Genomic DNA, 13185 nt, shown 5'->3' on the forward strand with positions numbered 1-13185 from the left:
TGGAAAAAGGCTGCAATGAAACAAAGAGTGAAAAATTTAAAGGGGTCTGAATACTTTCCGTACCCACTGTATTTGCACTTCGGCATTGGCCTATTGTAATACTGTTTACAATCCTCATAGAGCTGTTTGTTCACATGTGTAAATATATGGGCTACACTTTATATACATACTTCTATTTTTACATAGTGTGAAATGTTTGTTTATCTAGTTCAGCTTTGTTTTCCTTGTTTTTAGCCATATGTCTATTTCTTTCTTCTTAATGTAGCCTACTTTGTGAAACATTTTCAATAAGTACCAAAGTACTACAACTATTATCAACAAAATGGATAATTAATAGTAGCTAGTCATTTAGCAGCCAAGCTATTAATGACGCCTAAACATATAACCATGTGTTATAAACAGGCTGTGACCCCCAAACTGGGAGAGTGGCTACAGCAGATTCCAGGTAAAACATCAGAGGTCTCTGTCCAGAAGAGTGCAGTCCTAGGAACAACTAAGCTACTGCGCAGAACTACTGCAAACTCCCAGGCCTCTGGTAGAGGACCTGAGCTTGAGGATGACACATACCACCCCACAAGGGGTGATAGGGGATTTTTTTTTTTATATATATATATATATATATATAAATAAAAGGAACCATATGTATGTGTGTGTGTGTGTATATGTATATATATATATATATATATATATATATATATATATATATATAAGGAACCATATGAAATTAAATACATAGACAAAAGACAGTGTAGAAAATAGTTTTAGTGCTTTTGGCTCAGGTTACAGCACATACATATCTTTCTAGCAGTGCTAACAACATGAAAAAAAAGTTTTATTACAGAAAAGCAGAAAAGCAACATCAGGAAAAAAACACAATGACATAAAGTGCCAAGAGGAAATCCAGTGCAGACATACAGTGCACGTTGCAGTCAGAGAAAAGATTCATGTTTTCAGTAACAGAAGAATGATCAAAAACCAAGTTAACCAGCTATACTTAGAAAGAAACAAAAAAGTAAAACCACAATCATGGCATAATGTCAATATTTGGTTAACTTACAGTATAACCTCTGAAACAACATTCTTATTTAGTGGTTGTTGACATTAGCTTGCTTTCTTCCTGATTTAGGTCCGAACCATTCTGGCAGTTTGGACTAGAATGTACGTCAGTTTCAGGGGAGATACATCTACTGCTGGAGTCGGACAGGGGACCCGTTGGGTAAGAAGGGAGACAGTTCTTTCTCAGTCCAGGCAAAAGTGTCAATTCTTTGCCTCTCTGTCCCTGTGTAGAGTCACAAAAACATGTTATAAAAAAAGACAACGTAATACATCTGTAAATGCTGACATTTCCATTTCAGTAAAATATTTGGCACCATTTATTAAGGGTTTATAAGCTGTTACTAATTATTTTATTTATGGTTAATACACATTTAATGGTATAAATCAGTTATATATTACTATATAATGAGAGTTGGGGTAGTGAGGTTGTGTGAGCATTCGTTAGCTGGTAGTTATTCTTTCAACTGTATGGTTATGATGAGTCCAAGTAAGTGGTTGAACAGTTCAAGTAAAAATGTTGTTTTACTGCCTGGCAATCCCCAATTTGTTGTTGATGATCTATCAATCAATAAAGCTTTAGTGAATAATTTAGCATAAGTGAAAAGTGACATGAGCCATAGTTACAATTTTTAAACCACCATTACCTTGCATTAGAACATTCTCCAGAATGTTATTTTGTAAATAATGCCACACATTTTTTACTGCCAGCAATAATTCTTCCATAAAAGTTACTGGTAAATTATCCAGTTATCAACTAACTGTATAACCCCAGATGAAAGCTTAGATGAAAAATAAGTATTAGCAACATGTATTTGGGGACAGCAATGGTATTTGGAGATCGGTGAACCCTATGTAATGAAGACATGAGCTGGTATCTGGAACACAGTGTGCAACACTCAAATGTTAATAATGTAAATAACACCTGTTAGTTTATTTTAGTATCATCAATGTCAATATGTTAACTAGAGTTGAAACCATTAGTCGGTTAATAGGTTAGTCCATCGACAGAAAATCAATATTAATCATAAACAATTAATTGCTTCAGTCATTTTTCAAGCAAAAGGGCGAAAAGATTTGCTTGTTCTAGATTGGCTGCATTTTATTTTATGTTATATGATAGTGAAGTGAAAATAGTTTTTGATTACAAATTTGAAGATGCAGCCTATTGCGCTTGGTAAGATTGATAAACATTTAATAGATTTAGGGATTAATCGATTTATTGTGAAAAATAATCTGTACACTAATCAGTTATGAAAGCAATCATTAGTTGCAGCCCTAATGTAAACATATTAACATATAAACATGCAGTACCTTCTCTGCGGCAGAAACAGTGTGATTTCCTGGCAGAAACAGTGAATTGGATGAGTCAGTCTGTTCACTTTAATAGGAACAATATAAATAATAGTCAGAATAGACAAAATAGTGTACAATAGACACACTTGTGTACAGCAAACATCTGCTCCACTTACCGCTTAAAGATGTAGAGTCCAGTCATTATTAGAATGGATAAAATGTCCAATGTAATCCATATTATTTTGTATGTAAGAGGCGGCTGAAACACACAGACATGCCCATGGGGTCATCACATTCTTTGGAAAACACATGTACGAACTTGTCGGCTCCAGAACAAGTGCTTCAACTGATGGGGTTTAATGCTGGATAGTGAAATGAACAGAAAAGAGATAAAGCACGTGCTAGTATGTACTGTGTATGTATTGCTCACTATCAACCAGTCAGGATGGTCCATTTCTTTTAGGAGGTGGCAGGAGTTGGTGGTAACAGAGCTGGCCCCCGCACACCACAGCAGAGAAAACAGCCAACGCTCATTAACCACCCACAGGTTCACCGTAACATTCCTGCTCCGAAGCTCCCTGTCAGATACAAACACAGCAATATAAAATGTTAGTGTATATGTATATACAGTATATGTCGGTAAAGAAAGAGAGTAAATAGAGTAGTGTATTGAAAGACAAAAAATCTATGGAAAACAGAACAGTAATCATGTCTGTATCTGCATATGTGTGTTAGTATGTGTGTGTATGTGTTGTGGTTGTGGACATTTCTGTTGTGTGTTTTTACAATTATGTGGCGTTTTTTTGTTTTGTTCATTTCCTCTGTTCTGCCCTCTGTTTTCTGTTGTAGCCTGTGTTTCCTCCCTTGTCTTGTCTAGTTGTAGTTCCAGTCTTGTGTCTTTCCCGTGAGCGTCTGTTCTGTTTCCTGTTTTATTTTGACAGTCTGTGTTTTCTGTTTTGTTGTCTCGCCTTACTTCCTAAGATTTCCCATCCTTGATCCATACTTGCGATTGCCTGATATTTCTCACCTGTTTCCCAGCGTTACCCGGTGTATTTAGTGTCTGTGTTCCCTTTGTCTCTTGTCAGATCATTTCGTATTTGTCCTGTCAGTTTGTTTTAGTCAACATGTCTGTTTGTTTGTATCCCCCATGCGGCTTCTGTGTTCCTGGTTATGGTAATACTTTTCTCTTTTGACTTGGTTTTTTGCATGTTTGCATGTTTGGATCCCTTCTTGTATTTCACGTTGTTTTCTTAATAAATCCTTGACACAAACCTTCTCCTGCCTGTCTGCCTGATCTCTGCGCTTGGGTCCTCTTATCCCCTGAATTGTCACAGTATATGCATAAATGAACGAAGGTGCATGCAAGTGTGTACAATGTGTGCATGCAAATGTATACATTACACTCCTGTGAGTATTGTCTGTTTTTCAATATATTGATCATCCTGATTTTCTTATTAGATCATGTTTGCATCTGTAATTACCAAAATAAATAGAATACTCTGTATAAATCATTAAAAAAATAGTTTTTCTGTTGGCATACATGTACAGACAGGGGTAAAAAGATACACACACGCACACACCCACCTTGCCAAGCCGCATGATGCCTGATCAGACGCACATTATCCCACACACAATTTCATTGTGACCAAATGCATGTGATCATCACACAAAACTGTATGCACAAACATAACAGTGCTAACCTGTGCTGCAAAGTGTTTCGTTTTATGTATAAGACATGTAGAAAGCCTGTGTCATACAGCAAAGGGTCAACAGTCCATGAACAGTGAATTCATTTAGCACTTAAATGCAACACTTCAGCACTTTTTCAAAACATTTTTGCTACACTGCATTTCATTCTTTAATAATTTGTGCTTGCTTTGCTTGCTCATCCATGAAACAACAGCCCTGGGTTGGGACATTATTTGAATGTCATTTACTAGAGGCCAATCCTGCGCCTCTATATTTAGCGCCAGCAATGTGTCTCAGCATGCTACACACATACTTTTAATTAACACACTACTGTTCATGCCTCCCAGGCACTACCACATAGATAGTATGGGTGTATTTTTTTAGTTGGATGTATTTCTTTACCTGATTTCTGTCACACTCAAATTGCTGTATTTCACATTTAGGTGGTTCCCCCTTTCCATATCCCTTGTGTTTTTATAGACCTGGATGAAGCCTGGAGCAGTCTTATTTACATATTTTCTTTCTTCTGGAGGAAGCCAGAGAACCTATAATTGGAATATACAACACCTTAACAAAAAATGCCTCATCACAAAATATCACAAATTCCATTAGAGAGTATTAGATTTACCAGGCTTGGGTCAATGCCAGAATTCAAGATGGTGTTGACTGTGTCCACTGTATCATTTTCCTGGTTGGGACTATACAGGTCAAATATCACTGAGATGTTGTGCTGCTTGGCAAGGTTGAGGAGCTGAAGCAAAGAGGGAATAGTCTGATTCCTGGCTATTTCCATCTCCTCTTCTGAGAGCTTGGACACGGAAGAGAAAGGATCTGTCTGGAAAGTCAGATAAGGCTTAACTGTAACTGTAGCATGCAGCATGGTGACACATAAACTTTGAAGCCTAATGTGAGTGAGTGGACAACCATGTGTCATAACACAGCCCTCACCTTTAGGAACCATTCACCGGCATTTAGACTCTGCAGTTCCTCCCAGGTGAGGTTGGAGCTGTGGGTGATGTCTTTGTCAGGGAACTTCTCCTTAACATTTGTTGTTCTCCGCAAGAACGGAGTTTTATGGTTATGGTCATGCATCAAGAAGGGAATTCTGTCTTTACTAGGTTAAAACACAGAAAAGTGCAAATGTGAGGACAAAACACTTTAAAGCTCAATTAAAAAGTAAAGCAACTGTAATTAGGCAGGGCAGGCATGTCAAGCTTTGATTTTCTGCACATGCCTTAAGGCCTTTGTTCACTAACTGCAACCATAGACAGTTAAAGAAATGGATCAACAACATCGATTTTTCCGGACGGAGACCAGTGAAGGATATTAGAAACACTTTTCCGGTGATGGCTAGGCGTTACTGCACAGCCTCCAACTGAGCTTGACGACGTAGATGTGACGTGAGCAACCTGTCTGAAAGTTGTAAGTCTTCTGGTAGCTGTGCCAAGAGAAATCTCAAGACGGAGAGCATAGATATACTGTATATTAGAAGATAATATAGGCACAGGCTAATTATTGCTAATTAGAATGCTATTTAACATTAGTAATTTAACCTAAACAGCTAAGGTAAGTCTAAACTGTCTGCGAGCTTACCGTGTACTTTATATAATTCCTTTACCGTGTGACAGTAAGTCGCGTGGTTATGACACATCGTTCCTATTTTTACAAAAACATCTGCTACGGAGCCATAATGTTAGATACAAAGTAATGGAGCCTTTTATACATTGTTGGGTTTCTTAAGAAATAAACGACGGACAAATAGTCTTTAAAAGCTTCAGATGTAAAGTTTGTCTCTGTCAAAGTGGCGCCAAAATGAATGGCAGTCAATGGGATGCTAACGGCGGGTGATGGCTTGGTAGCATCAAAAAGGAACTTTGCTTACAGAGGAGAGGCTTACCCTCAAGGAATAGAGGTGGCATTGATGAGTAAAGGATAACGGCTTTACTATTTCTTTTTGCTGCAGGACTCAGCCAACAGGGGGTGAACGCTCTTACTGGGTGAACTATAGGCTGCCCCACGAGGCGCGGACAAGCTCGGAGGCATAGACTGAAAATTGGCCTTGAGCGTGCACTGGAGTAAGGGTAAAAAAGTGGTTTAGTAGAGCAACAGTTGGTAAGAGTTTGGAGTATGTTTTTTTTTTTTAAACTAATTCATAAGGGCAAAAATGTAAGAAATATATGAAACAGTAGGCTATGATTATCTGCTCTAAAACAGCTTAGAAAAAGTGCCTAGGACATCCACCAGGAGGATGCAGACTTTTTGCCTGGGACTCTTTTAGCATAATATAATGTATGTAGGCATCAATATTTAGGGTTCTCATTTCAAAACAAGCCAGCCAGACATTGACTTTCAGTGTTAGTGTAGTTGTTATTGTAGCCAGTAGAATCTAGAGAAGCCTGCTTTTGTCTACCTTTGTGTGAAAAATCAAGGACCCCTTGTTGAAAAATTACAAAAAAGATAATTTAGAGTGGTAATCTGCCACCGTAATTATTATTGTAAACTGTAAATGGGCTTTTCAAGAAAGGTAAAGCAACAGGAACTAATATTGCTTAGTGTCAGTACTATAATTCTCCCTGTAATCACTGAGATTCACCTGAGCTGTACGTCTGTCTCAAAGGCTGTCACGCCGCATGCGATGCTCCTGTTGAACGACATCATGGTGTTCTCCGGGGCCAGCTGAACACAGCAAGAACAGATGCATGAGGCACACTCATGGTGGTTAAACTCCCAAATTACCCTCATGCTGCGTGAACACACACACAACCCTATAAACACATTGTTAAATTGAGCTTATTGGTCACCCAGGAGCACAGCAAACTAACAAGGACAAAGCAGCACATGGGGCCCCACATGATTGGACATTTGTTCATACCAGAGCATTGCATAGAGTACATGCAAAGTAATTTAAAATATTATTTCAGCAAACAGAGAATTATGCATTGTTCAAACTGCTCCGAAAAAAACAGTAGATAATGATAATTGCATGGACTGTATAGTAATTGATTTTTACGTTTAGCTAGCTTACAAATTTGTATTTGAGAGTGTCCTCTTCATCCTCTGTATTTAGCGGTTTACACTAAGGCCAGGTCAAACAGGCCTTTTTTAAACACTCATAAAGACTCATAAAGTTGAGATTGATATGATTTCCCAAATAACTACAAATGGGTGACACTCATGTTTTTTGTAGTCACTTGATATGTTCATGTTTCATGTATTTTATCGTGTTTTGTGTACCTTAGTTTGTGTGCCTAAGTCTCAGTCTATTCTATATTTTATCTGGCTGCAAGACAAACGTTAAAGTTGAAAAGAAAGTTGAAAAGAATTGCAAACACAATGCGAGGTGGACCATGTGTACCTTTAGGGTGTTGTCGAGTAAAACAGGATGCTCACCATTGGTGCGCCTCTGTGACCAATAAGCTTTGGTTTATCAGGTAATTCATGCTTCTCTATGAGACAAGGAGACTCAATCTTCAGGGGACACAGGAAGATGGCTGCTGACACCACTACAAATATCATTGCAATCAGGAACTTAGACCCTGGTGAGAAAAAAGTCAAACAATAAGATAACCCTCTAGCTGTTTACATTGCTCTGAGTCTAAATAGAGTGTACCGAAGTCCCTTAGGAGTGGGAGTAAATAACATGCATTGTTTGTACTGTGGGAGTATAGATGATATCATTTGTGTTTGGTCTTTTTTCACTTGCAGAAATTAACACATGACTATTTCTGTACATAGTATTATGCAACATGCAAATTACAGAACTTAGTCAAGCAACAGCCATATTTTACATGTATGTGTGTTCACTTGCTGAGTTAAAATGAACCAATGAAGATCTGAACAGAGGACATAGACTCTAATGTGCTATAATTTAGGGCATTGACAGCTGATATATCTATATCTATATCTGTGTCCTTTTATCTTTCTTTATTATATCTTTATTGATTTTTGACCTATAGTATATAACAATTGACTTTTTTACAGTATGTATGTACTGTAACATTTGTGTCTGCACACAGTGTTTTACTTGCTTGTGAATCATGCCAATGCGCTTTTAAATGATATCAGAGACATACATTGTTTCCTGGCCGTGTGGAAGCCTTGGAAGACGAACGAGCACAGCAGGGTCAACGCCCCAACAGCACCAAACTGCAAGAAAGGAGCTGTGGCCTGGCGAGAGGCCGACACGTGGATCAGAAACACATGACGGACACAGGCAACTAAGAACAAAACAACAACAGACATTTACATCATAATATTCCCACTAAAAACGTGTCTCACTGTACCTGGAGTGAAAGAGGAACAGTTGGCCATTCCTGTGGCCACAGGAGACAGATTCCTGTGACCACAAAAGCGATGAACATCACACCAAAAAATAGCAGGATCTGGGTAGAATAAAAACAAAACAAATATAACATTCAATAATTTGAACAGCCTCAATAGAGGATATTTCAAAAATGTTCACAATACCTTGTGTAGCCAGTGTAAGTTGAGTGGTTCTTCTAAGGCAACTTGGAAGAGTGCAAAGAGCTGTAATGAATAAAACTAAATTATAACAAATTTGTTTTTGAAATTATCATATTAAGTGGTTACATGGCTGCAAGGCTACACAATAGTTATATTATGTTTCTTACACACTTCTAAACATCCCATTTCATCTCACACGCAAGTAATTAAACTCTCCCGTGACAATAAGGTACAATATTCTGCAACAACCAACACCACAGTGTCAACACTGTATTCTCACCAGCAGCAGAACGCAGTAGCTGGTTACCACTGCAGAAATGATGATCAGCACCATGAACCAGTTCACCCATCGTTTCAGTATTTCGAAGCCCTTCCTGATAATAGAACAAAAGAGGGCAGCACAGGGTAAGCAGCAATAAAGCAAGAGAAGAAAAGGAAAGAAAAGAGAGGATTCTGGTCTTTTGTGCTCGATTCAATGTGGGCCGTTTGTCTGTGTGTTTGTGATCACTCACCAGTTAACATCCTCTCGGTCATTAAAAGTAACCAGACAGATGTACATCCAGCACAGGGAAAGCAAGCAGACCATAACGACAACTGAGAACCAACAGCATTCACGCTGGGGAATGAAAAGAACAGCTGAAACACTATCCAGACATTAGTTCATAAGGGTTAAAATATTAAGAAAATATTAAATAAAAAGATGTTTTTAGTGTTGTGCGTGTGCGTAAGTAAAAGTATGCGTGTACGGATTCCAAAGGCAATTTGATCTGAGAAGACAATGGAACAATTCCAATGTTTTTTCACAGTTGGTTTTGGCACGAAACCACAAACGGCCCTTCATGCTTTCACCCTCAACAACACACCTTTACCGTTTCATTTGTGTACAAAATTATATGCCACCCCCCCTTGTAATACCGATAAATCCAAAACAAGCCTGTTAGGGCCTGTGAGTTTACTTGTTTTCCTTGGCACATGCATTTCATCATCGTCATTACTTTGTTCACAAAGTTTTTCTTTTCTAAAAAAAATCGCAAATAGTATATCTCTAAACATAGGTATCCACTTTTCATGCTTTTAAAGAACCGGACATTTATAGCAAAACTGTTCATTGAAAATATTTTCATTTCTGAATTCAGTCTTTCTGGTAGAATGTTAATCCCTGATTACAGGGATTTGTAAAGGTTATGCTCAGTGGAAGTACAAGAAACATGAAGACTGAAATTGATTTAATAGAATTAATTTCAAACAATTATTTCATAAACATCACACACTGCAGTAGAGTAAAGAGAAGCGCTGAATGCTGAACCTCTTGGACTTATCTGAACACCCTAATGTTCATATAAGAATACATTTATATTTGAAAACATTAATAGAAACACAATTATGGCTAAAAATACCCACTTTTCTTTCATTTTTACTTGGTTGCTTCCAGTGGCAGCTATATAAGCCCCTGCTGCAAACTTTGCAACAGCTCTTGTCTGGAGACATGACGTCTTCTCCTCATTCACAGTTAAGGAAGCGCAGATCCTGCTCAGTTCAATCCGGACACCTGATACGGGACGGCTTGAAGAAGGATGGATGGAGTCCAGATAACTCTTTCTTTGGATACTGGGAGAGGCCAGACCTCATTTACCTTTCTAAACCTATGACGTGTGGGAGGGAAAAAAAAGACAACTGTGACAAAAAGTAAATGAGGGAGAAAGTGTGGGGGGGGGGGGTATTAAGGCAATCCCTGCTCGATAGCCCTCTCAATAAAGCCTGTGTGCAAAAGGGGGGAATAACCACTGGCAGCACTTACAATGGTCAACAGCATGGGGTATTGAGAGTAGTGCACAGACCAACACAAGAGTGAAGTCACACTATTGGGGCCTTTGCAGCACAAACAACCACAGTGACAGGCACCTCCACGCACAGAGAGGGGGTGGAGGAAAGAAACTGTGCAAACGTAATGACCGAACTGTTTACTGAGCAAGTGCAGGACAATATATGGACATGGATAATGTAAGAGTTTAGTTTGTAGGGGTTTAGACTGTAAGGAATGTCCATGTTGATATGCTGCAGCCTGAAACCACAGCAAGATCCCATTAAGCATGTTGGGGCATATCAATTAACAGTTGTGCCAGGTTTCGGTCAACTCTTCCAAAAGCGACATGCGAAATTACACATGCTGGTTGTCACCCACTGAAGAGGCAGATTGAGCAATAACGGTTTAAGTTGTGAAAAGCTTTCAACTTTCTTGTCAGACTTGATTTGACTTGGGCTTTTTGCCAGCTATCGTTTTGCACGATTGCTCACATAGTTGCCACAGCCAAATCCTGCAGGGTGTTCAGCAAGCTCAAGGTTAGGACATAAGTTTTGAATAACTCAATCAGGTATAGATGAAACTTAACAAACCACTCATTCTACAGTATTTCATAAAATGACCTACCCTTAAATAATTTGTTTCTTAAAAATAATTATCACCTAATGTGTGTGTGTTTGGACAGGTCCGCAGGTGTAAATGTCACTGACTAGAAACACAAGGCGCTTTGTTTCACAGCGCACATTTCCCAGGCATTTTTAAGCCTGAGCTGAATGTTGAGTAATAACTGCAGGTGAATGAAGGCAACAACACTGTCAACATGTGACAAGATGTCAAAAGAGAAGGAAATAGAAATGTCCCCCTTACAGTTGAAGAACAATCAAAATACCTATTTAGGGTTGAGTGCCTCACAACAGTGTCCTTTTTGTGTCCCTGTCAAATAGCTTGTTGACATCATTATGTTTATTTATTTTTTAATACTTTAATTGTCTCTCTCATTCTCAACTCATACAAGAACACACTTAATAGATGATTCAAAGTATTAGAATATTATGTAATACAATGGATTAAAAGGCACAGCAAACAGTGGTATACACGCGTTGTTGAGCAGATTAAAAGATAACCCAGAGACACACTTTGCTAATCTACTCAGCAACACTATACCCGTTGGCAATATAAACTGTACTTATGCACAAAAATGTAATGGGCATACCAATGCAAAAAAAACTGATGAGAGATAACATGTATAATTACATTTTCTTGAATGATTGATGTTTATTCAACATTGATAAACCCATGGAGGAAAAAGTGACAACTATGAAACATTCACTCTCACATTCTCCCTGATGTGCTGTCATGCAGTCCAAATAGGTTTAGATCTACTTCCTCTTGAACAAGAATTGGCTGTTCTGGTGCTGCTTTTCTTCTCAGAAGTAATTTTTCCATCAAGCTTTACTTTTCAACTTCCCTCTTTACTTTTTGGTTAACCATTGTCCAGTAATAAGTATAAAGTATTAGCCAGAAAAGTAATAATAAAACACTTAGTCAATTTCAAAAGCTCTTAACCTCTAACAGCTTTCAATAACAGGGGTCCAATCAAAGAAGGATTCTTTTTCTATAGGAATATAAAATTATATTATAGGAACTAAAATCTTCTCAGCCATCTACTACACTTAACACATAGTATGTATTATGTGCTTTGGTGTGTGTGCGATATTTATATTAATTTCTGGCACACAGGTATCAGGTGTAAAAATTATTTTTTTTGTGATTTGCATCATTTTTTATAGCCTGCTGTTTCCCTCACAGTTTTTTCCCCCTGTACATCTCTTACAGAATTGGGAAAGGCATTGGTTGGTATTTAGGCTACATTGTTTTCTTTTCTTTATGTTTTCTTGCTTTCTTGCATTTTGTTTTCTTATGTTCAAATGGCAAAGAGCAGATGGCAATATGTATTCTTGAGCACATAAACAAACACATAATTAAAAAATGTATATGTCTATACATAGAATATAAATAACAGATCAAATAACACAGACTTTACAATAAAGAATGTTGTATTTTAAGCTTCAGTGGAATTTCCATCTATCTATCTCTCGATCTGCAGAATCTAACAAAGCAAAAGAGACTCACCCAATATCACACTGTTGTTAAATTCCTCCGTTGCAAACTCCGTGGGAAAACCACTCTCACTGCCACCACACTACTTCTCTCGCATCCTTTCCATTTTGTGCAAATCCGTGAACTGAATGTGAATGTTAGCACATGAATGGGCGCAGGAATGAAGGGGTGTAGCCCTAGGGGAAAAGGGAGGATCCAAACAGTTCAACTCAATCAGGTAGGCTTCAAAGTGAGACCAATATAAAATGATTAGTAAAAAAAAAATGTATAGGCTAACATTGTTTCATTCGTTTTTATATATTTTTTTTATTTTTTCATTTATGGTTTTTACGTGTTGAGTAGAAAGCAACATGCACACCACTTGCTCCTTTGCGGTGCACGGAATTAATTTGACCTGTACCAGTGTTTTTCTACACTGTGGCATTGATGCTTTTACTTAGCTAAAAAATCTGAGTAGCCTACCTCTTCTAGTGTTTCTCAAATGGGGGTACGTGTACCCCTAGGGGTACTTTGGAGTAACGCAGGGGCTACATGAATTTTCTTTAAATATGTTTTAATCAGTCATGCATAATTCCCTGAAAAATTATACTATAATAATACATTAATTAAGTCATGAATTTCAAACGTATGAAGTAGCACAAGTGGTTTTTCATTTAGTCTACAAAGTTGTTTTTTTGAGTCAATCAGACAGTGGTGATGCAGCGCTGTAATGTACCTCTTCTTTATAGAGCCTTTTTTTTCCTACCCAATCAGGGGGTACT

At 38.0% G+C, this 13185-nt stretch overlaps 1 protein-coding gene across 1 annotated transcript; it reads right to left on the reverse strand.

Annotated features, from left to right (window-relative positions):
- Window positions 1-742: 742 nt before the first annotated feature.
- On the reverse strand, window positions 743-12575 carry gdpd2 (glycerophosphodiester phosphodiesterase domain containing 2). The gene is made up of 16 exons (XM_034883658.1): window positions 12437-12575; window positions 9904-10145; window positions 9015-9118; window positions 8783-8876; window positions 8506-8565; window positions 8322-8420; window positions 8112-8205; window positions 7429-7574; window positions 6632-6714; window positions 4987-5152; window positions 4667-4873; window positions 4441-4583; window positions 2780-2927; window positions 2526-2608; window positions 2368-2396; window positions 743-1279 (listed from the first exon to the last, which is right to left on the reverse strand). Exons 2-16 carry the CDS (start codon window positions 9988-9990, stop codon window positions 1185-1187), a joined length of 1638 nt encoding a protein of 545 aa, XP_034739549.1. The 5' UTR covers window positions 9991-10145; window positions 12437-12575; the 3' UTR covers window positions 743-1184.
- Window positions 12576-13185: the final 610 nt, after the last annotated feature.

This window comes from Etheostoma cragini, chromosome 10 (assembly GCF_013103735.1).
Source record: "Etheostoma cragini isolate CJK2018 chromosome 10, CSU_Ecrag_1.0, whole genome shotgun sequence".
NCBI classification, from domain to species: domain Eukaryota; kingdom Metazoa; phylum Chordata; class Actinopteri; order Perciformes; family Percidae; genus Etheostoma; species Etheostoma cragini.

Coding starts and splice junctions, on each gene's coding strand:
- gdpd2 (XM_034883658.1), bottom strand. CDS start 9,990: ATGTCTCCAGACAAGAGCTGTTGCAAAGTTTGCAGCAGGGGCTTATAT. Junction 6,715..7,428: donor GTCACAGAGGCGCACCAATG/GTGAGCATCCTG, acceptor TGCTGTGTTCAG/CTGGCCCCGGAGAACACCAT. Junction 4,874..4,986: donor CCGGTGAATGGTTCCTAAAG/GTGAGGGCTGTG, acceptor CTGACTTTCCAG/ACAGATCCTTTCTCTTCCGT.